The sequence below is a fragment of the Sodiomyces alcalophilus genome (genome assembly GCF_042370955.1).
Source record: "Sodiomyces alcalophilus JCM 7366 unplaced genomic scaffold ACRALscaffold_6, whole genome shotgun sequence".
Classification (NCBI taxonomy): domain Eukaryota; kingdom Fungi; phylum Ascomycota; class Sordariomycetes; order Glomerellales; family Plectosphaerellaceae; genus Sodiomyces; species Sodiomyces alcalophilus.
This window is the reverse complement of record NW_027263537.1, coordinates 1,497,215-1,522,622: the sequence shown is the minus strand read 5'-3', so window position 1 is coordinate 1,522,622 and position 25,408 is coordinate 1,497,215. Positions and strand designations below refer to the sequence as shown.

The 25,408-nt window shown below is 54.3% G+C and overlaps 9 protein-coding genes across 9 annotated transcripts; 4 read left to right on the top strand and 5 right to left on the bottom strand.

The window, feature by feature from the left end:
* On the bottom strand, positions 1-1,780 carry ACRALDRAFT_1042065 (uncharacterized protein; the record flags this gene model as incomplete). The annotated part of the gene is made up of 3 exons (XM_071015241.1): positions 1,499-1,780; positions 1,325-1,452; positions 1-1,260 (listed from the first exon to the last, which is right to left on the bottom strand). Coding segments are annotated over exons 1-3 (1,455 nt in total), but the record flags the coding sequence as incomplete, so codon positions are not given.
* An 820-nt stretch (positions 1,781-2,600) lies between these two features.
* Positions 2,601-4,156, bottom strand: ACRALDRAFT_1031814 (uncharacterized protein; the record flags this gene model as incomplete). Its single annotated transcript, XM_071014911.1, has 6 exons — positions 2,601-3,029; positions 3,101-3,276; positions 3,341-3,516; positions 3,578-3,701; positions 3,766-3,898; positions 3,950-4,156. 6 exons carry the CDS (start codon positions 4,154-4,156, stop codon positions 2,601-2,603), a joined length of 1,245 nt encoding a protein of 414 aa, XP_070873425.1.
* Positions 4,157-5,688: 1,532 nt separating this feature from the next.
* Positions 5,689-6,475, top strand: ACRALDRAFT_2108129 (uncharacterized protein; the record flags this gene model as incomplete). Its single annotated transcript, XM_071023363.1, has 3 exons — positions 5,689-5,832; positions 5,925-6,297; positions 6,354-6,475. 3 exons carry the CDS (start codon positions 5,689-5,691, stop codon positions 6,473-6,475), a joined length of 639 nt encoding a protein of 212 aa, XP_070873424.1.
* A 1,236-nt stretch (positions 6,476-7,711) lies between these two features.
* On the top strand, positions 7,712-8,349 carry ACRALDRAFT_1056563 (uncharacterized protein; the record flags this gene model as incomplete). Its single annotated transcript, XM_071015888.1, has 4 exons — positions 7,712-7,768; positions 7,850-7,885; positions 7,975-8,109; positions 8,209-8,349. The coding sequence occupies 4 exons, from the start codon at positions 7,712-7,714 to the stop codon at positions 8,347-8,349; spliced, it is 369 nt and encodes a 122-aa protein (XP_070873423.1).
* Positions 8,350-8,754: 405 nt separating this feature from the next.
* ACRALDRAFT_2043389 (uncharacterized protein) lies at positions 8,755-9,520 on the bottom strand (the record flags this gene model as incomplete). The annotated part of the gene is made up of 3 exons (XM_071021346.1): positions 8,755-8,877; positions 8,943-9,159; positions 9,306-9,520. 3 exons carry the CDS (start codon positions 9,518-9,520, stop codon positions 8,755-8,757), a joined length of 555 nt encoding a protein of 184 aa, XP_070873422.1.
* Positions 9,521-12,893: 3,373 nt separating this feature from the next.
* On the top strand, positions 12,894-15,575 carry ACRALDRAFT_2091888 (uncharacterized protein; the record flags this gene model as incomplete). Its single annotated transcript, XM_071022582.1, has 1 exon — positions 12,894-15,575. A coding segment is annotated over one exon (2,682 nt), but the record flags the coding sequence as incomplete, so codon positions are not given.
* Positions 15,576-17,165: 1,590 nt separating this feature from the next.
* On the bottom strand, positions 17,166-19,190 carry ACRALDRAFT_2054344 (uncharacterized protein). Its single transcript, XM_071021704.1, has 3 exons — positions 18,858-19,190; positions 18,230-18,732; positions 17,166-18,167 (listed from the first exon to the last, which is right to left on the bottom strand). Exons 2-3 carry the CDS (start codon positions 18,671-18,673, stop codon positions 17,175-17,177), a joined length of 1,437 nt encoding a protein of 478 aa, XP_070873420.1. The 5' UTR covers positions 18,674-18,732; positions 18,858-19,190; the 3' UTR covers positions 17,166-17,174.
* Positions 19,191-19,594: 404 nt separating this feature from the next.
* Positions 19,595-22,112, top strand: ACRALDRAFT_1081448 (uncharacterized protein; the record flags this gene model as incomplete). The annotated part of the gene is made up of 2 exons (XM_071019164.1): positions 19,595-19,642; positions 20,547-22,112. 2 exons carry the CDS (start codon positions 19,595-19,597, stop codon positions 22,110-22,112), a joined length of 1,614 nt encoding a protein of 537 aa, XP_070873419.1.
* A 445-nt stretch (positions 22,113-22,557) lies between these two features.
* On the bottom strand, positions 22,558-25,374 carry ACRALDRAFT_1063245 (uncharacterized protein). The gene has a single exon (XM_071016760.1). It carries the CDS (start codon positions 24,718-24,720, stop codon positions 22,573-22,575), a length of 2,148 nt encoding a protein of 715 aa, XP_070873418.1. The 5' UTR covers positions 24,721-25,374; the 3' UTR covers positions 22,558-22,572.
* Positions 25,375-25,408: the final 34 nt, after the last annotated feature.

Genomic DNA, 25,408 nt, shown 5'->3' with positions numbered 1-25,408 from the left:
GGCACTGCTCGACAGGCTGTCCTGGTCGAGAGGCAGAGAGGCGGAATCGATATTCGATTGCGTCAGCCTCTCCAGCGACGGCACGTCAACTTCCAACTCAGCAGGCAACTGATCGATAGCTGAGCAGATCCTCTTAAAGTGCGCGGGCATCCATATATCGTATACGTTCTTCGTAAAGCGGTAGGCCGTCCATTTCTCCTTCCCCTCAAGTGCCGTGAAATCGAACATATGAATCGGGTGGCGGTAAAACTTGGTATCTTTGCCATCGATCACCGCATAGTGCCCGTAGATGCGCACCGACCTATGGTCATGCGAAAAGGAGAAGCCAAGGATCTCTCGATCAACCTCCTCCTCTCGTTTTAAAGCTCGAAAAAGCTCGACCACGCCCCGCACCGCGAGCGTCATGCTATGGGCGTTTTGGCGGTCGGCAATATCCAGCGCTGCGGCCCCGCACTTGACCTCGCACGTTAAGAAGGGGAAGTACATATAGTATGTCGACATAAAGAGGGACTGGTCATTATAGAGGAAGTCGCCAATAAACGGCGATAGTTTCGTAAGCTGATCGTCCGTAAATGCCTCGCGTTTAAATCCCACAGAGTAGTCGGGCTGGGGCCGGGGCTCGGTTAAGGGGATTGAGTTGTTCCAGCCCTCGTTAACGCTCTCGATAAGGATATCAAGATGCCTGGCGCCAAACGTTGCAAGGCTCTCGGCTGAGGGAACGATGAGTCGGGTAATATCTTGTATAACTCTGGCCTCATTTGTGTTATGAATCTTTTGGCAGGTAGACTCGAAGAGATCGTCGCGGAAAAGTGTATTGTCGGGGGTCGTCTGCTGTTGCTCTAGGAGGACGGTACAAAGGGTCTTGCTTATGCCCGTGATATCTAGGCTCGACTTGACCATGAAACTGCCCTTCATTCCGAGCAGGGTCTCGTACCGCGCGTCTCGGTACGGCGCACTCTTTTCCTCTCTTGGCTTCTGGTCGCTCGGCGTGACGGACGAAGCAGAGTTCGGTCGTTTACGGCTAAGAGAGGAGGGCGACCTCTTCCGTGCACGCAAGTGTTCCAAAATACTAGGTTCGAAGTATTCTCGGGGCCAGTGCCCTTTCCTTGCCCAAAATTCAACTGGGTTAAACGCACCGGAAGACTTCTCAACGAGAGAGTCTGGAAGAGACGGCCGGGGCTTCTTTTGGACGGCTTTCGCATCGAGGTCGACGGTATCGGCTGGCCTTTTTGTGCCGCGTTTATCGGGTATCGTGGGACCCTTCGGTGACTGAAGGTTAGTATCTGTTTAGAGGTAAAGAGAGACCACGATCGACATGGCTTGCCTGTTTTATCTCCTCAATCGGAGATTGATGCGGTTCATCGGGTTCAAGATGCTCGGGAGATGGTCGTCCTTGGTAGCGTGGGTTCCGACGATCACTTCGGCGCTTGCTCGTGTCCTGGGGTCCCTTGCCTGCTCGGTGTGAGCAACCACGTCGTCGGACGTTTCATGAACATACCGTGATCTTTTCGCGTCGACGATATTGGCCCTCTTTGGGCGGCCGACTGTGACCGTGTGCGGGCCATGATGACAGCGATACTTGAGGAGGGTGCAGCGATCTAAGTGAGGAAAGCTGGCGGGGGAGGATAATGAGGGACCAATACGGGTGCGGCCACCCACCGCGGGCGCCTCATGGTTGGCTGGCGGATGCGCTGCAGCGTCGCAGTGCATTGGCGCGCCCAGGCCACCTCTGCCCGTACGTTGTACACCCGATGTACTTCGTAGTGTACAACGTATATACATTTTTACTTCGTAGATAGTGGGCGGAAGATGTTGCAAATACCAGTCGGGGAAGCTCGAAGTGATCAAGTGTGCGTGTTAGAAGAAAAGAGCTACTAAGCCTACGGCTAAAAGCTAGGACTCTGGCTATATCAAAGGCGGTTACCTGATTGGTCGCATGTCTTAGTCAGTCCCGCGACTGACCGTCCGCAACAGCAGTGCACATAACTAACATAGGTACCTACATTGTACTGTAAACACCGTTGGCCTTGTAGCTGTCCTATTGTCAGACGAGATACGGCCTCGGGACATAGGAATGACATGAAAGACGTGCGGCGGTCTGTCGCATTGACACGTGATACACGGCCTCGGGATATACCGATATACCGTACTCGAAAGTGATTGGGCATCAGAATAGCAGAGCCCCTGTACCAGCTTTTACTTAGTCGTAGCCATAACCTTGTCCGCCCGTTCCTAAACCCTCGTACTCGGCGGGTCCGGCCCCGCTTTCCGAGGTCCGAATCCCTGCTCGGATGTTCACCCCCGTACCGCGCCAGCCGGGCCGGGCCCAAAAGTCCGGCACGCTAAAACTGACAACTGACTACAAGGCACATACAAACCATGTTCTGAGATCCACGAGAAAAGGGGAAACAAGAAACGACCCCCCTATGACTGGCCCCTCAGATCGCATCTCAGCGTTCTTGCGGCGTGATACAAGGAAAAGCTTTCTTATCGCTGTCAGCCAATCACATGTACCAACCTTGTCGCCCTGGACCCCGTACAAAGTACTCGTGGACATTATTAACTCGTGGCAGTATTTTCTCTACCATGCCCTAACGCGTTTAGACCAGCTCACACTCGATGACATTCTCGACAGCGGACTGCCCACATTTCCAAAACTTGATGATTTTCAAGTTCAAGCCGCTTCCTTCAATCAGTTGATGCCAGTTATCCTCCGTGCGTTCCAGGGCCGAGAGCTGCGTCATCATCAGGATGTCGCCAGCAGTGGCTTCCCAATAAGCACCTGTTCGGGGGATCACACATTCAAAGATCAACAGCTTGCTATACCCAGGCTTCATTGCTTCCGCAAGGCGACCCAGGATTTTCTTGCACACATCATCAGGCCAGTCATGCAGGATGGAGTGCATGAAATAGGCCCTAGCACCTTTGACGGGTTGTTCGGTCAAGAAGTCGTGGCCCATCAGTTCTATCGTCGGGTCGATATCCTTGACATCGTTGATGACCACCGGGAGATCTTGAAGGATTAGTTTCTGCATGGGGAGTCAGTATAACAGAGAAAGTGGGGGAAAAAGGCCCGCCTAGGTAATTCTGGAGTACTGACCCCTGGATGGTTTGGGTAGAATTTCTTAAACTCATTAATGTCGTGTCCAAGACCACCAGCAACGTCTACCACAAGTGGCGCATCAGGCGAAGTATCCGCACCAGGGAATAGTGTCTCCTCAACGGGGTAGAGCGAAGGGTGCATCCATGGCAAGCGGCCTTGCCTGTAGCCGCCCACTATAAGAGAGTCAGGGTCAGTGACTGGGCTTTCAGCCCTTTAAGAAGACTTGAAGCTGCTCACTGTGATGGTTTGTCTGAGGCCCCAAGCCAATGGACCGAAGATACTCGAAACAGTTTGGCAAGTCGGTGCCATAAGATGCGTGCATGGCCGTACGGGCAGCATCGGTAGGATTTTTCCACTTTGTGTCGCGAAGGAACTTGTAGAACTCGATCGGGCTGCGACCGATTCCACCGAGTCTTTGGTTTGAGTAATGTTAGTTAAACATCAGAAAATAATCCTACCTCGCGGTCAACTCACAGAGCAACATAGCCATCGCCAATGACGTCGAGACTTAGCGACTTGGAAAAGTTTGTGAGCTTGTACTCGTCCTGCGCTGTCTCCTCTAGATGGCCCATGGCGCAAACGTGACGCATCATACGACCTGCACAATGCCTGTAAGTTCAAGATTCCCACGTGAATGTGTGATGGATGCATCGATCACTAACCGAGAAGCACGGGGTCCACTCCAAGGGCCCCGGCGAGGTCGTCAACCTTCTGGGCTTTATCCACGCCGTTCTTGACCATGAGCTTCCAAAGCCCGATATCAACACCGGTAGTCAAAACGGCATTGAGTCCAGTCTAATCCTTTCTCAGCGCATACGACCATGTTGCTCTGGGGAAGTGACGCACGTCAGCCCATGTGTGCTGGACCATGAGCTCGCGGGGTGTTTGGACAGACTGGACAAGGCTGCGGGCCTTGATGGCCAGCTTGTGGCGAGTCTCCTCGTCACCGTCCTTCAGGTTCTCGTATAGGATATTGATGTCTTTGATTAAGTCCGGCAGGGCCTCGGCATTGTTCGGGCGAGTGGCCACTGAGAGGTCGACAGCTTGAGCCATGCTGAATTTCTGAAATAGTACAATATCACAATTTCCAATGCAGGAGCAGTGTGGCTGGAAGATATTATGAGAATAACACGTCACCGAAGACACTCAACTTTGTTCATGGGTTGATCTCGTGGCTATATAGTGCCCGGCCTTCGGAGGCTCCCCTCAAAAGTTCCAGGTGCAGTGCCGTGATTGGCAATTTGAGATATTTCCACCCATATCCTTTCCCGCTATTTACGCACGTAGGCCGCGTCGCTAGTCTAGTGGAGAGGTCGGAGCAGTTAAGCCCGGGGTTTGGGTGAATCGAGTTCGTTACGGCGGTGTGATATATGTAGGCAATTCAAATTTCAGTCCCACTAGGTAGCCAGGGGCCTATAGGGCCCCTTTTCGGGGTCTCCCGAAGTAGCCAAGAACTACGAATAGTCCGGCATTGGGCGACATGTATGCCTGCCTAAGTGGGTGTGATTAATGTACGAGAAGAAGCTGCAAGGCATTTTATAGAAAAGCCTGGGATATGTATGCCTCAATGCTTTCCCAATAGTATCATCCCCCACTGTGTATGAAATGGTCAGATCATACCTACATCATAAAAATATTCAAAAAGCCACCACAAGTGACTCCCTGAGCATTGGGGTGCCGCTGCTTTTATGTCCGGATGCCATATGAGAAGAATGTACGCTGTAATTAAAGTCCCAGCGCCGGTAGACTTAGTCACTTATCAATTTACCGGCATTCTGGCCAGCCATCCGCGACCGGACAATCCCTTGTTGATCCATGAAATACAGGGTCCCGTTTCAGGCACGGTGGGAGGTTGCGTGCGTTGGTAGGATCGTGGTTGTGAACTTGTGCAGATTACTTACATCACGGGATTTCTCCTAATGGTCGTTTCAACCCGAGCCCATGGCGCAGTCAAATGCCGGGTGAGATATGCATAGATTGTAATTAAGTTGCGCACAAAGTTGGTGGCTTTATCGAGTTGAAGATGTGCTGTAAGAGAAGAGCCCGTGGATGTCGCTCGATTTGACGATGCGCGCGGCGAGATCTTGTTAAGCCGTCCCATGCTGTGAGGCCAGACTAGAGTGACAACAGGCTGTACGAACATGGGCGTGGCCCTGCATAGACACAGTCATTTCAGTAGTCACTTCATAGCGGGCGAGTTCCGGCGACCCGACCCGGCGCAAACACCTCTATTGTTCTTCGTCTCGTCGCTTTCCAAACCAATCATGATCCATGACTTGCATAATTACCTGCTACCTCGGATGACAAGGGACTTTCGTACCCTACCTACTGTAGGGTACGAAGAGTTAACAGTTCATTTGGATCTTCCTCTGGACTTACCTCACTGATGTGAAATGAACCCATGACGTGAACGAACGACTATTCAGGGGTCGTCGGAGATCTGCCCGGCATGAAGAGGGAAGCATAGCTTTGCGTAAAACATTCAAATCCTCCCAATATAACCCGTCGTCTCCGTTCTGTGTTGCCTGTAGCTTCCTCCGTCTCATTGGATTCCAGCCATTAACCACTTCATAGTCGTCGCCACGATGGAAGACAAGGGGCCGATGATAAATGCGCTCTGCTGGTCCTTCACGGCTCTTGCTCTTCTATTCGTTGCGGGTAGGCTGTTCGTTCGGGCCGCAGTCCATCGCAAGCTATATAGCGATGACTACTGGATCATTTTATCGTCTGTAAGTCTTGGACCGTGTCGGCCAGAGGCCGTCCTCGAAACCTCACTGATTATATGGACATACTAACAATGTCCTGACGCAACCGTCAACAGACCTGCGCTATCCTCTCGAATATCTTCACCACTATTTCAGTCCATTGGGGCAATGGCAAGCACTTCGCAACGCTTGATTTGGAACAGCAGCAAAACACGATCAGATGGATGATGGCTGCATATGTACCGGGGATCGAGACGCTGGGCTTTCCAAAGCTAGCCGTCATTGCTCTCCTCAGCCGGCTGCTCATGCCCGGTAGACTTCATCTTTGGATATTATGGACCATGGGCATCATATGCTGTCTGTCACTCACAGCCATGGTCATGGCCTTGTTACTGCAATGTTCGCCTCCGAGGGCTCTTTGGGACTTTTCCCTCCCGCGAGACTGTTTGCACCCCAGGACGCTGGAGGTTTTGGGCTTTTGGTCGAGCTGTTAGTCTGACATGCTGCAACACGGGAGCTCAGACGGAGAAACTGACGGCTTATAGCATTCTCCGCTTTCCTCGACTTCTACCTGGCAGTGTATCCAGCAACCGTACTCTGGGGGCTGCGCCTACCCATACGGAAGAAGCTGGCACTCTGCGTTTCTCTCGGAATGGGCGTGGTGTAAGTGGTACAGCCTTCAGTTTGAGGATGCCATTCGACTAAGAAGAAACAGCTCCGGATGCGCCGGCATTGTGAAGGCTACGGGAGTGCCAACCCTTTCAAGCCCGAACGTCAGCTGTAGGTGATCCCATCGCTCAAGTCCTGGCCATGAGACTCGAAACTAACTTGTGGCTTGAGATGACCTATGTGACCCATTGTACTGGACATCGTAAGTCTCACGCATTAGTCCGACTTGGAGGTTACAGTCAACTAACGATGGTCCTGGCCAGCATCGAGGGCAACCTCATCATCATTGCGGCGTGCATCCCCGTCCTTCAGCCCCTTCTCGAGATGGTCAAGGGACGCAGCATCTGGAACTCCAAGAAGAGCTCGAGAAATCAATACGAGGACTATAGCAAACAAAGCGGGCAGCCGTCTGACATTGAGCTGCGAAGCAAGCCCAAGAAGAAGGTTGATGCGTATGGGTTCACAATAGGGGCCAAAGGGGACAGCGAAGAGAGCATCGTGCACCCAGACAAGCAGTCTGCAACTACGTCTTCCGACCGCCGGAGTGGAACATTTCATCCCAGTGATGGTATTCTCAAGACTAGCGACGTTACTGTTGCGTTTGACCAAGGGGGAGAAGGGCCAACGCCGGCAGACAGACGATGGGGTGCGATCTGAGTTTGTTGGCAGCTATTTTTTTCTTTTCTCAAAGAGATAGGCCCGCGGGGGATCCCTTTTCAGATCAGATATCCAGTTGCCGGTAGCTCAGAGTATGCTCGTGTTGAAACGTTGTAGAAAGGGTCTCCTCCCTGTGTAGTTATTTACCAACGTCAGAAAAAGGGGCTGGTTTATAATATACCGAATCGGCGTCAGGCTTCGGGGTGTCTATAGAGCGGCAATCCAGTGTCGCATGCGGCGGTTTTTCAGGACGTAACAGATTGATGCGATTGTACCAACAGATCAGGGGTGTATTCAATCATTATGTATGTTGTGTGTTGTTTGTGGAAGGGAAGATCCTCCGAGCAGATGGTTCATGTTCTGGCTGACGCCATTCGGAGGATAATTATTCCACCTCCCCACTTAACATGTACATATGTACCTTGGTACCTAGGTAATGTACTCCGTAATTCGTACAGTGCATGTGCTAGTGGGATCTGACCTCAACTCAGTTGGTTGGGTAACTAGCTGGAAACCTTCGACGCGGACATCGCAGCCTCGACTTACTCTGCCCCTGGTCGCAGATTCCCCCTTCAACATGACGACACAAGCAGATTACAAGGACCGGCAGTTTCTTGCAGTTATCGGCGACGAGGTTCGTATCTGCAGCACCCACTGAGCGTACAGCGCATGACAGGACGCAGCTTGCATAACTGACGGACGATGCACCACACAGGACTCCGTCACGGGCTTGCTATTAGCGGGCATCGGGGTGCGTTTTTCCCCCCAGCCGTCTTTCTCCCCGACATCTCCGCCGCCCCGCCGAGAAGGAACGACAAGCTGACGATCTTTGGGAAACAGCACGTCACCACTACAGCCGACCAGGAGAAGAACTTCCTCGTTGTCGACAGCAAGACGGAGACGTCCGCCATCGAAGCAGCCTTTGACAGATTTACAGAGCGCAAGGACATTGGCATCGTCCTCATCAACCAGCACGTACGTTTCCGTGGGAGGGATCCCCGTGGCTCTGGATAAGGGAGCGAAATCATGACGGTCGTGGAGGCGTTTGTGTCCTGACAGCGAAATAAACAACAGGTTGCAGATCGCATACGGTATCGCGTCGACACGTACACGGCGGCATTTCCATCAGTACTAGAGATCCCCAGCAAGGACCACCCATACGATCCGGAGAAGGATAGCGTACTGAGGAGGGTCCGGCGGTTGTTCGGCGAGTAAACTGGGGGAATAGAGCAGCGATGAGGTGTCGATTCGACGAACATGATATATTCACGGGGTTTGGAAGCTCGGCCAGTTAGAGTCTCTTGTTAAGCGACACCTCCGAAAACCAAGGATGTGTCCTGAATGATCTTAATTTCATGCTGATGACCCTACACGTAATAGATGAATACGAATAAACCTCAAAGGGAACAAAATGATTCAGTCATGAAGACTGCGAGCTTGGAAAAACGCCTGCGATGAACAGCGAGAACTCAGAAACAAAAATCAAAGCCCAATGATATGCCGCAATAATGCTGTATGCCAAATAAAATCGAAAGCAATAAACCATAAAGAAAGATGCTACCGTCCCTCCCTTGCTTATGGCGGGGAACAGTGCGGCGAATCATCGCGGCCTCATCCACACTACAGCTCAACACCGAGGAAGCCCATGGCCCTTCCACTCCGGGAGAATTGCACGGACGCGGTCAAGCAGGTAATGGGTTCGTCATCCGCAGTGTAAACGTCGGCAATGACGGTGTACTTGCCCTGCGTTGTGGTTTAGCATGCATTTCACATATGTCTCGGGCAGGAGCGAATTGTATTCTACGTACGGGAGGAATCTCGGCCGGAAGGCTGACGGATTTGGTCAGAGACAGGTCGCCCTTCTCGATGGGACACTTGAGGTCGACGTTCCCGACCTGTTCGCAGAGGTCGGCCTTGGTGCTGATGAGGCGGATTAAGCCGTACTTGACTTGCAACAAGACGTATGCGCCGTCCTCAATCGTCTGGTGTACTGTTCCAACGGCCTTGATCACAAGGTCCTCGCCACTGTAAACCCCATAAGAGAAGAAATGTCAGTTTTTCCTTCATTTCCCACCCTTTATATTCTGCGAATTCTTGTGGACTCTTGGGACCGATGACGGAATATTGAAATCGAACGAGGGGAACGAAAGAAGACGGGATGAACTACGCACGCTTCAGGGGGGTTTGGCGCGAGGTCGACGCGTTCAATGTGGATAATGTCGTTCTCGTGGGCGCCCGGGCATAGCTCGAGGGGTGAATCGCCGGGGATCTTGAGGTCGTCATCGGCGACGATGATGCTCTGGTCCCTCTTGACGGGAATGGTCCTTGCCGAGGCAGGGACCAGGCCGAGGGAGAGGAGAGCGAGGGCGGCGTTGGCGAACTTCATCGCGAACGCAATAGGCAAATAAACGTTCGGGGGTCTGTTCGGTATTCGTTCGAGGGTCTATAGGCTGACAAGCTATCGCACGGGTGGTGAAGTCGATGGGAGAGCGAGATATCTTGACGATGTTGATAGGGAGGAAGCACTTCTGACTCGCCCAGAGGGCAATGTGATGGAGACGATGCACGGATGGGGCTGGGGACTGCGAGCCTGGCTGGGACGACTGGGATGGCACGTCATGGGATTACCATCAGTCATTATGATTCGTCAGAAATGGACACTACCCCACCAGGTTTCTCGGACAGATCGCCTTCAGTTTCCGTCTCTCCACTAAATAGAGTCTAGCGGTGTGTACGGTACGGAGCACAGTATTAGTTATGGTAACCAAGTACGGAGTAACGGAGTATGACGGAGTACGTTGTCGTTGTACAAAGTGAGCACACAGCACAGCTTCCATCGCTCAAGCGGTTTTAGAGAATGAATGTCGACCAAGTGCCACCAACTGCTTGCGGGAGACTGGTTGTGCCAGGCGAGGACGATTTGTCGTATCCGTATTGGTATCTCTTGAAGCAGCCGAGTGTCACGAGAGTCGGGTCAAGGCATGGACCGCGACAATAGGTAGACATCTCCCTCGCGATGCGGCCGGGAAAACGGTGGTACGAATATACCTACGAAGTACGTGATATGCTTATCGCAACGCTATCCGGTATTAACGTGGCTCGGGCGGGCGTAGTAAGTAGTGTACGTATTATCCGCAGACTCCTACGGACTGCGAATAGCAATGGAAGCCTTGACGCAACTTTATCGGGTATGGCTGTATGGCTGTTATAACGGGATAAGTGGAAAGAAGAGGGGTAAAAGTACTAGTTTGTGGTGAAGTGAAGACAGGAAGTCGAGGTACTGGTACTCGGCCTTGCTCCATACCAGATCACCGAGGCACCACTACGAGTATTAGGACTATCGGCGGCGTCGCGTGAAAGCCGACCAATGATACCTATACGTGTGAGACCTTATCATCTACAACGTATTCGTAAACCGCAAGCAATCACGGAAGTCATCTTGGTACAGATTTTCGAGAATATTTCCGACTGGTCGCGTTCTGGGGTGACATTGTTGGTCCTGTAGCTTGACGCATGCTCAATTGCCGAGTGGATGACCCCCAACGACTGCAGACTTGTGCAACTCGCACTTCGTATAGGTAATATGAAGTACCTACAACTGGATGGGTTATCCCTTCTACAAGAGACTCTGGCAAGAGGATTTCCGGAATACCTTGGGATTCCTTTCCTTCTTACAGAAGGGGATGTGATTCGGCTTCGAGAGTTTCGTTTCTACGCGTACAACGTATGTACACCATCCTGAATGACAGGGTGTCATTTCTTATCGTGCTCGTCATGATTACGCTTTTAACCAGGATGTCTCTACCTATGTAGGTATGTACCTATCTGTGTACTTCCGTGAGTCGCCAGGCAACAGGCCAGGAAGCACCGGGATACTCCAATTCCGAGATGGTCCAATGAAATGGGGGTTGTGTGGAGATTAGAATGGCTAAATTCACGAAGTACAGGTACCTCTCGCCGAGTGATGACTCGGTGCAATTCCCGTCTTGGGACCGAAGGTATCGGTACAGCCTCTAGGGCAAAGCAAGCAGGTGCCTACTTCGTGTGTAGTAGAGGCTCGAGGTCACGAGTCGACAATATTCGAGGCGCCACTCATTAGGAGGAACGCCTGTAATTATTGATGGCCTTCTTCCTATTGTTTCGCTCACCTGCTGCTGCTGCCAGTCGGCTCCACTCATTTGCTCCGTTTTGAGCTCTTTTTATTTTTCATTCTTCACAATTTTTTTTCCTATATCCTCGTTTGCATCTTTCCTTCTTGCTGCTGGCCCTGAACTGCATCTTTTCGATACATTGCAACATTTCTGCCAGCCTCCTCGTCTCAACAATGAACATATCTCTCCAAACATATTTCTTTTCCTCTTATTTATTGAACGTGCCCTGAATGATATCGACCCAACAACAACCAACAAATATTTGCACTCGGCAAACACAGGCAGTTCGTCGTAGTCACTCGTCTCCTACCTCTCGAGCCTTTCTTTCCCACGACGACATTTTCGTTTATATGCGGACTTCAGTCGACATCAACAAGCGCACGCACGATGTGGCCTGAAACTGGGGCCTGAGGCATAAAGATGCTCGACCCCACTTACCCACTCGCTCATTGGCTGCTATATGCCGCCAAACCATCGAGCCCCACCGCCTTTTCGGGAATAGTGGCTGGAAGTATAGGTACCTCTGCCGGTCGCGAGCAGTGCCTCTTTTCACTTCTTAGCTTTGTTATTTTTCCTCTTTATTTTTCTTTCTCTTCCCAGGCTTATTATGTACGCCCTTCCGAGTCGTCGCCCCAATGCCCATCCGCACTAGGCTCCAGTGGCCGGCGCTGGCACTATTCGGTGTCAGTGGTGGTGCTGAGAGGCGACCACTGCACCCCCCAAATCCCCATCTCGCATCGCAGTAAACCCCCCCTGCCCCCTTCCAGGAGCTGTTATAGAGTAGATGGCAGTTTCTTGTCCCGGCACTCCCACGCCATCTGCGCCCCCCCCCCTTCCCCCCAAAAAACGACACCAAGCGCATTTGCCCAGTCCTCCCACACACGACTGGCTTTGGTACCTTTTTTCCATTCCTCCACTGTTGTTCCCACTGTCCCCTCCTCCTTCCCTTCTTCCAATCTCTTTTCCTCCCCATCCAACTTTTCACGTTCACCTCTCGTCAACCTTGCTTCACGGTCAACTCGGTCACAAAGGTCTCTCTCACTTGATGATTCTATGCCCTGAGTGCAATTCATCGACTTACCCTTTCCCTTTGTCATCACGCCGACTTCGACTCGCCACTTTGGTTGTTTCGACAGCGCGTTCTCGTCCTCTCGTCCTCGGCTCGACCCATTCCTCCAGCCACGAAGTCTTTTCCCAACACAACACTCGGAGACAATCGAGTCGCGCCTCGGCACTATCGAGAGTGGCCAGGTCGCGGTTAGGAAACCTCGTCGGCGTATTCATATTTTGCTCCTACCTGTCTTGATCGACCTGTGCACAGTGAGCGGCGCCGACGCAACAAACCGAATCGAGAATACTCATCTTCGGTTCCCGAATCCCTCAAAACGAACGCACCCGTAGACGACTACGAAAAACAACTTTTTCGCCGCGACACGGTTGATTACAGTCATCTCGCGTCACTGGGACTGAAAGAATAAACACCTGGAAAACTATCGGCGCGTCTCTGAGTCGGCGTCGCCATGCTTTCCAGGCCGGCACGGTAATCAGTTTGCCAACATTTCCCTCCCACCTGTCTCCTTCCCTCACCGCGAGGTTGTCCTTTAGATTATGACAGAAAAGCCGCAACTGCCGCATCAGCTGTCTTCGACGCAGATCGCGATTCCTAGTCAGAAACTCCCCATTGCCTCTACCGCCACCGTTTCTCAAACGGACGATTCGCGTAATGGCGACGCGCCGGCCGATGAAGAGCCATACACGATCAAGTGCATCTGCAACTTTTCTGATGATGATGGAAACACGATTTATTGCGAGACGTGCGACACGTGGCAGCATATTGAATGCTACTACCCCGATTCCCGCGAGGAGGCGCTGCGCGAGGACTTTGCACACTCTTGTGCCGAGTGCAAGCCCCGTCACTTGGATATCCAGAAGGCCATCGAGCGCACCCGAAGGCTTAGGGATGGGGCTGCCGCCCGTCAAGAAGCCTCGGACAAGAAGTCCAAGCGGTCGTCATCCAAAACCAGCCACAAGAAAAAAACCAAGCCAACAGACCTGCACCTGAATGGCCACACCGGTCACCAAGAAAATGGCAGGCAAGGAAATGCCTCGGATCATCTCCACCCGGCAAAGAGATCCAAGTCCTCCCACCGCTCATCTCACTCAACAAGCTCCCTGACCAACAAACGAAGCCCGTCTCATGGCAACGGCCGGTCGCACGGTCACCCTCCCAGTCCCGCATCTACGCCTCCTGAGCTCCCCAATGACTTTGAAATCCACGGATACTCGGAGAGATTTCTAACCCTCTACGGCCACGAACCAGATCCAGATCCCCGCAAGACTCCGACCAATTCTTTCTCCAGTCTGGCTACGTCCAACGCCATGTCCCTTTGGCTCCGTGATCCCGAAAGGATGAAGCAAGAGACTGGCCACTCTTTTAGCGATGTCTTTCAAAAGTTGCCTGCGGACATTGATACACGCAAGCGGGAACTGGTGGTCCAGGAGAAGCAGCTTTCTCCGACACCGAACGTCGTCATCCGCTGGAAGTACCTTGCGACGCCACTCGCGATTGAGAAGGACGTGCCACTGATGGAGCTTCACGGCCAAATTGGCTTCCAGAAGGATTATTGCGCCGACCCTGAGAGCATGTGGGAAGAACTATCGACTCCATTGCCGTTCGTCTTCTTCCACCCGATGTTGCCATTGTGCATCGATACCCGCAATGAAAAGTCGCCAGGTCGATATGTACGGCGGAGTTGTAAGCCCAACGCCGTTCTCGATACATACCTCTCAAATACGTCGGAATACCACTTTTGGCTCGTGAGCGATCGATACATTGGTGCAAACGAACAGATTACACTGCCTTGGGATTTCCGGTTACCCAATTCGCAAAAAGCGCGCATGTTGCATCTGATTGGCTTGAGCGATGACGAAGGAACGAATCGAGACGAGCCGGATATGGACGAGACGGAGTATCAGCGGATATCCAGCTGGCTCCACCGCGTGCTCTCCGAGTCGGGCGGGTGTGCCTGTGATCTTGGTAATAATTGCGCGTTTGCGCGTTTCCATCGGCAATACCGAGGAAGGACCCAGCCCCGACCCCAGGCTGCGAAGAAGAAGGCGCGCAAGCCGAAAGTGCAGACCATCTCCCCAACAAGCACGGGTTATGCATCCAACAGCCGTGCCGCCAGCGAAAGCCACGTCGATGATGTTGACCACGACGGCCGATCAGTATCCGAGAAGAGCAAGCCGCCCAGCCGAGACAGGACGCCTTTCCGACAAGGCTCGTTGGATCAGCCCGAAATTCTCACCGAACCAACCGACAGGGATAAACGGAAGGTGCAAATGGTCGAGGATACGTTTCGTCGCATGGAACAACAACCCCGCAAGAAGAAGCGCGTTTCGGAAGGATCCAGTACCAAGTCGAAATCAAAAAGCACAGCCACTACCACCGGGCCAGGCGCCAACGGACCCAGCCGATACGTGGATGCGGGTACTTCTAGAAGAGAATCGAGATCGCCAGCGAGCGCGCATTCGGCGCAAGGGCAAAATGCCTCGAAATCTTCTACCTCTGGGTCCGGATCTGTTGCGTCCCAGTCCCGGCTCGGATCGACCGCACCTCGACCCCAATACTGTGATGCTTCTGTCCAGACGGATCCTGTCGTGGGAGAATGGTACAGTAGCTTGCCTCGACCGCCGAAACCACGTCGAAGAGTCATCTCCCTGTCGCAGCGGCTCCTCAACAATCGCCATCGTCTCCAATGCGACGAGGAAGAAAGGAGAAGGCGGCATGTTTCTTTGGCCGCCCAACCTACGCCGGTAAGCACCATGGATATCGACGGCTCACCCGAGGGACGGTCAGAAGCGAACGTCCCCGCTCCAGAGAAAGCGCCCCAGGTCCCGAAATCTCCAGCGAGCTCCGAGTCACGTGATGTCCCGATGACGGACGCACCGTCCATGTCACCCATAGTGTCGCCAACGTCGTCGAAGCCTCCCGCACCAGGCGCTGCAGTTGTGAATGGCGCCAGCAATCCCGAGGAAGCAAAAACACCCGATTTACGCGTTGAGAAACCCACCCTCCCCACTCTGAGTACATCGACATTGGCAGACGTCACTACACCACAGTCCGGATCGGCATCACTTATCCCGTCACCAGTCTCCTCCAACAATCCTTCCGGTCAGCTTGCTCCGGCTTCCGTCAACGGCATTGCGCAGCCGAGTCCAGTGAAGAAAAAGCTCAGTCTAAGCGATTACACCAAGAGTCGGATGAACAAGGCGGCGGCCGCCGCTGCTGCCGCTGCTGGTGCGAAGCCGGGTGGAGACATGAAAACAGCAGCAAATGCCAAGACGCCTTTGGAGACCATCACTGATGTCCCAACCGCCGCAGAGAAGTCAACCGACATGGCAGCGACAGTGACACCTCTACCTAATGGAGTCAGTCCCATCTCACCGTTAACGATCGCCAAGAAGACCGATTCATCCTTGTAATATACTGTTGGGAGTACGACCAACGTGTGTCATGACGGAGAAGCATGGAAACGGAGGAGGAGGCTTCGCCGTGGCTTCTTGATTCCTTTACGAAATTTAATATCGGCTGGAGCCCACACGTTTCGGTTATTTCTTTTCTGGGCGTTACAGGAGAACTAGCGGACCTTACGAGCCGGGTTTGGGTTTTTCTTCTTCTTTTTACTTTTTTACTTGGTTCTTTTGACATCTCTCGAAGATTTTGAGATGATTGGGGACGAACCAGCCAGGTTCGGAACAACCGGCGCAGTCAGTCCACGCGGAACTCTCCCATGGGAGAAGGGAAAAAAGGAACCGTCATGATGATGGAGGCTTTTTGGTTGGCAAAAGATTCTTTATTTGATTTGTTGCGTTCTCGTTCGAGTCCGTCGCGCCCTGGTTGAGGCGAACGCCTGGGGTGTAAGACGGACGAGGCAAAAGAGGAACAGCCCTCGTGAACAGGGTTGGGGGCGCACTTGGGACGGCAACATTCATGTATTTCTATGGTTTGTGTATGAGGAGCTTGGGGTTTTAGGGAGCCGGGAGCCATCATTGTCCACGAGGACCGGATGAGTGCAGGGGCCATGGGATGGGTTCAATGGAATGGAACGGCAATGGGCAGGCCACGGCACTATGCGAAATTTTCAAATGGATGAATCGTCCAGGGGCAGGATTTGCCCTTTTCTTGACTCCCAACGTTGACTCTCCAACTCACTGCATTACATCAACCGTGAATGTCTTTGGACGGAGCCAGGTCATTCGTGCGATCAGGCTGTCGCGGGTTTTATATTACTCTCGTTTCGCCTGCTAGAGCCATCTATCAACGTAGGTACATCATTTGATGGGAGTCCATTGTCCATTTGTCGAAGATAATGAGCCTGCCTCCTTTTATACCTGTGACACCCCCTTGGGAAATCCAGGCGAAAAAGCAAAGCAATGAGACGGAGCTGCATCGTCGTACATACGGAAGGGAGCAGGCCATCCATGTCGCTAGCAGGTGATGCAGATTGCTTTTGAGTCGGCATGCGGCGCTTGGTTAGGCGGAGACAATGCGCCGTGAGTGCGTTCACGACCCTTTCACCGCACTCGAATGTGACGCCACGTAGCCACCCGTATAAGTACACAGAGAAGTGTTGTGGGAGAGTGCGCATCGCACATGTGTCTCCAAGTCTGCTGGCGGTGTGCACTGTGCCCAGGTCGTCTTGTAGTATGGCGTTACATCTGAGCCCTCCACGAACGCTGGTGCGAGGGGGTAGGTAGACAACACAAGGTACAAAATGACAGAGAAGACTCGAAGCCTGTCTTTAGCCCCGAGGTCTGGTTGTTGATTGTTTCTTTATTTTCTTTTTTCTTTTTTTCTTTCAGATTTTACTTAATTTGCCCCCGGGTCTAGGAAACAAGCTCGGCAGCTGAAGGGAGATCCAAGTTATCTTCCTTAAAGATAAGAAGGGCCAGTCGGTGACGAGCGAAGAGGCCGAAGAGACCGACGATGAGCTGGAGGATAGTAACTTCCAGCGCCAGGCGGTCTTCCCGCAGGGGCCCACGCCAGACGAGCCACAGATTGAGGAGAGTCATGTTGTTGGCCTCGGTAATGTTGCCGTCGTCGTCCTGGGCAATGCGGAGGAGGCGCAGACGGGCCAGGAGGCGCAGGGCGACGGCGACGATGGGCCGAGGCTGGCGGCCGGGCGACCAGGTGGTGACGGACGGTTCCATGAGGCCGGTGCGCGAGTTGAAGCGCGGGAGGCGGTGGCGCGGGCACGGGACGAGGCCGAAGAGCTGGGGGGCCGAGTAGGCGGCGTTGGCGAGCTGGGGCACGAGGAGAAGGCCGAGGGTCTTGGAGAAGTGGCCGAGGATGCCGACGGTGGCGAAGACCATGCCGGAAAAGTAGCAGTAGGTGTCGCCTACGAAGACGCGGGCCGGGTAGCGGTTATGGAGAAGGAGGGCGGCGGAGACGCCGATCCAGGGGAGGAGGAGGTAGAGCGAGAAGAGATGCGAATCGGTGGCCGGGTGGGGATACGGGGTCAGGAGGTAGAGGGCATCGTTGAGGACGAGGAGGAAGGAGATGACGATGGACTGGGCCACCTCGATGCCGTTGATGCCAGCCAGCATGTTGATGGACTGCGGGCAGAACATGGCGACGCAGGCCATGTAGACGTAGTACAGGGCGCCGAGGTCGAAGAGTTCGCCGAGGTATGGCTGGAGAGGGATGGGGATGACGACGGAGGTGACGCCAAAGTCGACAAAGTAGACGACCAAGATGGGGATGGCAGCCAGGGCGGGGATCCACCACTTGTGACGCCAGCGGATGTCGAAGAGGTCATCGCCGATACCGAGGAGGGCGGTGGTCTGGAGGGAGATGATAGCAGAGAGGTAACTAGCCAGCTGAGGGTTCAAATTAGTTGAGACTCGGGGATGGAGGAGAACTAGCCAGGAATCGTCTTTACCTTGCTATGCGGGAACCGGTGAAGGAAGCGACCCTGCTGTACGTGCTCAACCTGGTAGACGACATCGCGGTTACCACCACCGCTAGTGGCGGCAACGATATCCTTGTAAAAGGGAAAGGGGATGAAGACGATAAGAATGAGGAGGTATACGGCGGCGCAAACGGCGCCCATGCATTCGGGGATCTCGGGGCGGTGGGCCTTGGAGAGGTCGCAGCCCTTGAAGCCGGCCTTCATGAAGGTGGGACCGAGCCAGCGGATCATGGAATGGCAGAGGGAAAAGCCAATGACGGCGAGGGCCAAGTTGGCGGCAAGAGGCTCGCCATCGCCATGAAAGGTATTGGCAAGGACGACGGTAGCCGCAAAGACGGCCGAGGTGTGTAAGAGGAATTCGGTTCGGGAGAGGGAGGTCCGGTCGGTCTTGGGTTTGGGAGAGCGGGCGCCCATCGTGGCGGCCGTGGGATTGAGGATCTTTGTCTGATCGATGCGCGAAAAGGCCGGTGATACTAAGAATAACAGAATAATGGTTAGTGCCCGTGCGTTTCCTGTGCCTGTGCCTGCCGTCTGGTGATCTGGGAAAAGAGTGGGTTGGCCTGGGGGCGGGATAGGAGGAAGTGGTTGGAAGACCTACAAGTCAAAGTTGGTGATAGGGCAAGGAAAAAGAGGCACCAAGCCTCAAAGGGACTAAGGTTAATGGGTAGAAAGTAAAACTAGTGAATATCTCTGTCAATGGCGAAGCACATCTTCACAAGACAGAATAGAAGATAGTCCAAAGGGCAAAGTGATGCGCGCAGGTCGATGCGCCACAGAGTCGTGGAGGTGTCGAATCACTTGTATGCTGTCCTAATTGTGCTTGTTCTCTTTGTGATAGAAAAGGAGTGGTTTTGGTGAGAAGATTAGTGATGTAAAAGGTGAATGAACATGGGACAGTAAGGAGTGGAAAGAGTATAATGGCAGTTGCAAGATGATGATATTGCGCAAAATAGGCAATGGACACGATAACTTTGAGAGCTCTGAGTTTCTTATCGGATGCGAAGGGACTAAGCAGGGACCAGGGTAAGAGCAGCAAAAGTGGAAGGCACGAATCAGAAGACAAGGTTTGAGCCCCACGTGTCTGCAACTCAAACGTCGTGGCGCAAGATGGCAAGTACCTATGGGTAGGGTACTTGATTATATAATATGAGTACGAAGTACCTAGGTACCTTTGCACTTGGGCAGTTTAATAATTACTGCACTATGTACATGCAATCATGTCACATGTTCTCTCGGGGGATCGGTAACGCTAATCTCCGGATCAATCCCCACTCGGCCGATTCGGCTCAACTTCTCCATCTCCATCTCCTCCTCTACCGACACGCACTACCCAACATGGATAGCGACACAACACGCAAACAACGGTTCGAGCCTTACACCAAGGTACAACTACCGAGCCTTGGTCCTTCATGACCTGGATTCGCATTGCAAGCACCTAGAAAGCACCATTCCTATTAGTCGACATGTCAAGGAAAGCCAAGCCATCTCTGGTGTTCTTGATCTACGGGCCTCAGATAGCCATGATGGCTGGGTCCCTTGCCTCAGAGTTCCCAATGTCAAATAGGTATCAGATTACTTGTTCATTTCCTTCTTTTTTCTTCTTTTTTTCTTTCCTTTTTCTCCCGCCCCTCCAACTCGGATATCGGCTGCCGTTTACTCGACTCAAGACGGGATCCCAACATCACCATCAACTAATCATCAATCCCTCCTCCGCCGGCCAACGTTAAGTCCTATTTGTAATCCCTTATTATGGATTCCCCGGCGCAAGAGGATCCCCCACTCGTCCTACCCCTGGTCTCCGCATCATATACTCCGTAACCCCAGCATGTCTATTCCTATTCGACATAGCTATGTATAAGACCCAAATCCTCGGTATCGTTTATCCAGCACTTCACCTCCGGTAGATTCGCGGGACACATTCTTTCATCTGTTGATTGTTTTCCCACTGGCTCTTCCGTTTGACAATATCATTCACCCCGTCATGACCAGCGAGGAGACAGATCCGGAGAAAGGACTGAGTCGCCGTGAAACGGATAGGGATGGATCGTCGAAATCCACCAAGACAGAGCTCGAAGAGGCAGAAAACATGCCCGCCACACCATACCACCGCCATAGCTCTGATCAAGACGGAGAGACCATAGACCAAGATGATCCCCGACAGTGGCAACCAGTGGATCCATACGAAGAAGTAATACAACCTCGCCTCCCCTCTCCCTTATTTTCGACTTCTCACGACAAACTGAACAAAAGCAAACAAGAAAAGAAAACCTACTTACACAGAAACTAGGACGTCGCCGAAAGAGTCGCCTCTCACACCACGGCCAGGAGTAGACGCTCCATCGCCAGCTCGAGACGCACCCGCGGCGACGACGCCCGCGTGGCCCCCGACCCCATCCCCCTCACAGACCTCGACAAGGGCCTCGTCGGCTGGGACAGCCAAGATGACCCCGACATGCCGCTCAACTTCAGCACCAGGCGCAAGTGGACCATCGTCAGCTGCATCGCCACCATCACCTTCCTGACCCCCTTCGCCTCCACCATCCTCGCCCCCGCCATCCGCTACCTCGCCGACGACTTTGGCTACGACCCGCACGCCGACCTGACCATGCCGTCCTTCCCCATCAGCATCTACCTCCTGGGCTACGCCGTCGGGCCCCTCTTCCTCTCCCCGCTCTCCGAGATTTACGGCCGCCACCTCGTCCTCTCCTCCGCCAACGCCTTCTTCTGCCTCTTCCTCATCGGCTGCGCCCTCGCCCCCTCGCTCGACTCCCTCATCGTCTTCCGCTTCTTCACCGGCGTCGGCGGCTCCGGCTGCCTGACCATCGGCGGCGGCATCATCGCCGACATGATCCCCGTCCACCAGCGCGGCAAGGCCATCACCGTGTGGATGATCGGCCCCCTCATCGGTCCCACCATCGGGCCCCTCATCGGCGCCTTTGTCGCCCAGGACATCGGCTGGCGCTGGACCGCCTGGATCGTCCTCATCGCCGCCGCACCGACTGTCATCGCCATCGCCCTCTTCTCCAGGGAGACCAACGCCCGCGTCCTCATCCACCGCAAGACCCTCCGCCTCCGCCGCGAGCTGCACCGCCCGGACCTCCGCTCCGTCTACGACCCGTCCACCGATGCCTCCGACTCCGACCCCTCGTCCGCCGCCCCCACCAGCGCCCAGATCCTCCGCCGCGGCCTCCTCCGCCCCTTCAAGCTGCTCTTCCTCTCCCCCCTCCTCTTCTCCCTCTCCGTCTACATCGCCTTCTGCTACGGCGTCCTCTACCTCCTCTTCAACACCATCCCCCTCGTCTTCCAGCAGCAGTACAACTTCTCCCTCGGCCAGACCGGCCTCATCTACCTCTTCATGGGCGCCGGCTACGCCGGCTCCCTCACCCTCTTCCTCCTCTTCTCCGACCGCACCGTCGTCCGCATGACCGCCGCCAACGGCGGCCGCTTCCTCCCGGAGATGCGCCTCCCCGCCTGCATCTGGTACGCCTGCCTCCTCCCCGTCACCTTCTTCTGGTACGGCTGGACCGCCGCCTCCGCCCCGCACACCCACTGGGCCGTCCCCGCCTCGTCCCTCCTCCCCTTCGGCTTCGGCCTCGTCGGCGTCTGGCAGCCCATCCAGGCCTATATCATCGACGCATTCCCCGAGTACGCCGCCTCCGCCCTCGCCGCCTTCATCGTCTTCCGTAGCGTGGTCGCCGCTTTCCTACCCCTCGCCGGCCCGGAGATGTATCAGGCCCTGGGCCTCGGTTGGGGCAACAGCTTGCTTGGTTTCATTGCGGCTGCCCTTGTTCCCGTGCCTCTGTTGATATACAAGTTTGGTGCCAGATTGCGGAAGCACAAGCTGAAGCTTTGATCGGCAGTTGCGTAGCGAGAAACCACTGGACTGTTCCAAGACGTTATTCGAGAGACCATAGAATATAATATCCCGTCCATCTCTATTTTCCAGCCAAAGATGAATAAAAATGACAAAATGTTTCTGAAGGTTAGTTCGGAGAATATGATATCCAGACATGTTTCCAATAGAAGAAGTGCAATCCTGATTCGGACATGTCGCGCTGCCCTCGTTTGTGATTTCGTCCCGTTTCGTTTCTTTTTTTCCCCCCATTATATTGTATATGCCTTGCTCTTAATGCCATTACCATGTAAAGTATGCTTCACCTGGAAGCCCAGTCCCGAGAAAACCTGAACTCCCGGCTTCCTGTGCCCGTCCGTGTTTGGTGTTTGCCCAGTCATATCATTTTCGACGTCCTAAAAGAATTAAAAAAAAAAAAAAAGGAAAAAAAAAAATAGAAGAACAAAAAAAAGGGCCTCGCCTAGACGAGATCCCACTTGATGACACCGCTCCAGCTCATACCCACTTTGCCTCGCTGGGAAAGAAACTCCCGCGCCGACACGCCCCGCGCGTCCCGCCCGGCCATGGTGGTCAGCATGACCACGCTGACGCTCTCGCCGGGCGCCCCCAGATCAATGGCGTTCACGTCGACCCACCACCAGAACCCGTCCGTTTCCATGGGGACCATGTCCTTCTGACGGCCGTCGCGGCCGCCGATGGAGAGTATGAGCAGCGGCGGCTTGCCCCGGCCGTTCTTCTCGGACGTCCAGTGCTCGCACACTTTGGAGAACTGGAACCGCACGCACGCGCCGCTGTACACCTCGATCTGCTTCTCGGGCGGGCTGACCGAGTGCGGCCAGATACCCTCCTCGTGAGCGCTGGTGTAGACCGTCGGCGTCTCGCCGTGGACGGGCCCGATGTAGTACTCCTCCCACGTCGGGATGCGGCCGTCGCTTCGGAAGAAGTATCGTTCGTCCTTGGGGTAGTGCGAAAGGCCGAAGATGTCGTTTCTCTTGGTAAACTCGCCCGGTTTGAACACGGCCGTGAACTGCTTGGTGACGTTGGAGACGTTTCCGGCACCCCAACACGAGTCGACAAGTTTCCACTCGCCGCCGTCGATGCGGACCGCATTCCAGGCATGCCCGTCGACTTTCTTGGGAGGCGGACGTTCGCCTTTCTTCAAGGAGGTATGGCCATAACCCTTACCGTGGCCGGTCACCACGACGCACTCGAGGCCCGCGCGTTCGGCGATAGCCTTGTACGTGTCGGCATAGCCCGAACAGACGGCCGCGCCCTTGGCGATGGTCTCCTCGGGCGTTCGGGACCGGACAGCGTTGCCGAAGAAGGCCGCGCAGTCGTAGGCAATGTTATGATGGAACCAGGTGAAGATGGCGCGCGCTTTGTCTGTATATGACGAAAATGGACTACAGAGCACGTGAGCCAAGTACCCCACAGGGTCATCTCTCGGGAGCGTCTCCCGCGGGTGTTGGGAGGCGACAGCATCTGGGCCGGAAAAATCGCGGCATGTTAGACAGTCGTTAGTTGGTGAGACTCCTGCTCCGGACTGGGCAGGGGATGTCTCAACAATCTTTGGAATCGTGGGTCGGGTGCTCAACGGAATAGGGGGAGGAACGTCTTCGTCCTGTTCGTCGGAGCGACGGGTGGCTGGAATGGGTGGTGGCACGTCAGCCGGTCGCACATCGTTTCGCGGGTTGCCATGGCCGTTTATGGTGAGTTGTGGTGTGATCGCAGGGATTACGGCAGGGGGCAGCCGTCGTGGCATTTGTGGTTTGACAGGGGCATCTTCCGATACGGTAGTGGCCTGTTTGCTGCCGGAATAACCCAGGTATTTCGAGAACTTGTCGGTAAGACGAGGCGGCAGGCTGGGCCGTTGAGGAGGCTCGATTTGCCGTATAGCAGGTGTGCTCTTGGCAGAATGAAGAGGTTGCACGGGGGATGGTAGAATCCTCGGCTGTGCAGTGTGCGACTCGGTATGGCCTTTGGAAGTTGTCGTCGCTGCTTCTCTAGCCTGAGCCTCCCTTTCTCGTTTCGTGGGGGGCAGAGGGGGCAGGGCAGCGGGGTCGAAAGCGGGCGGCAACTTGCGAGGGGCGCCATCGACCGAATGCACGCTCGTGGCTGACGATACGGTATGGTTCAGAGACAGAGAAGACAGAGTAGATACTTCGGAAGCATTCGAGCTGCGTCTATCGTTGGGCTGGAGCGACTGGACTGACAGTCCCCGCTCCGGCGGGACCGGTGAAGCCTTCCGGGGTGGGATGCGCGGGGGCAGCTGTGGAGGTAGGCGGCCGCCTGGCGGGTGCGCGGGAGATTGAGTGCGTATCTGTACTGTCTCTGCTCGACGGGGAAGGGGCGGCGGAGTCGGCCTTGGTGTTGGGGGTGCTTTCGGGCGAGGGGGGATGGCCGGGATCTGACGTTCCGTTGGGGCGGACACGGGGATAGGCTCGATCGGGAGGGTCTGGCTTCGATCCTGGGGCCTTAGGGGTGCTGGAGGAGGAGGAGGCGGAGCTTTCTTGGGTTTCGGCTCGGCGGCTTGGAAGTTCTTTTGTTTATTGAGAGCAGCAATTCGCTCGGCTAGCGTGGTGAACTGAGGCTCGTCGACGTCGGCCATGGTAGGAAGTGGCGAGATGTGAGTTGGGAGAGATGGATGCTGATGAGGTTCTATTTCAGGGAGAGTCGATGTAGGAAAGTCGCAGGCGAGCGGTGTAGCTTCTGGGCGGGTTGCAAGAGGGCGTTTCAGAAGCAGTGATGTTGGTATGAGATTCAGAATAGAGCTGCTGGAGGTCTACGCTTTCACTTGCCCATGGATGGTGTAATGGTGCGACCTGGGAAGCTTCGGATTGATGCAAACTGAGGGAGTGGATGTTCCAGAGAGTGGCGACTGGTAATCAGGTGGAAGAAATCGCGAATGGCCAAAAGAACGATTGAGTGCCGAGGGTCGGGGAGGTTCAGGCCAGACTTTCCAGAGGGACGGTGACGGTGGTAGTAGTATGTATGCTGGTGAAAGCTGATGGGGCGATAATGATGCTGCTGCGTCTTCCTGGGCTAGAGATAGGGGGCGAAGGCGTTTCGATGGGGAGTCCACAGCCACCAACGGGTGTAACACGAATCGATGGGAGGGACAACCTGGACTGACCAAGGTAGTGAGTGACTGATAGAAGAGAAGCCAAAGAAACGAAGGTGATGAGACGCTTATTCGTTAAAAAAATGATGGGAACAATAGTAGCACAGCCCTCCGCAACACCGAAAAAAAGGACAATGTCGAGGATGGGTAAAGTAGGAAGAAGAGATGGATGGAA

Coding starts and splice junctions, on each gene's coding strand:
- ACRALDRAFT_2054344 (XM_071021704.1), bottom strand. CDS start 18,673: ATGGGCGCCCGCTCTCCCAAACCCAAGACCGACCGGACCTCCCTCTCC. Junction 18,168..18,229: donor ACCGGTTCCCGCATAGCAAG/GTAAAGACGATT, acceptor TTGAACCCTCAG/CTGGCTAGTTACCTCTCTGC.
- ACRALDRAFT_1063245 (XM_071016760.1), bottom strand. CDS start 24,720: ATGGCCGACGTCGACGAGCCTCAGTTCACCACGCTAGCCGAGCGAATT.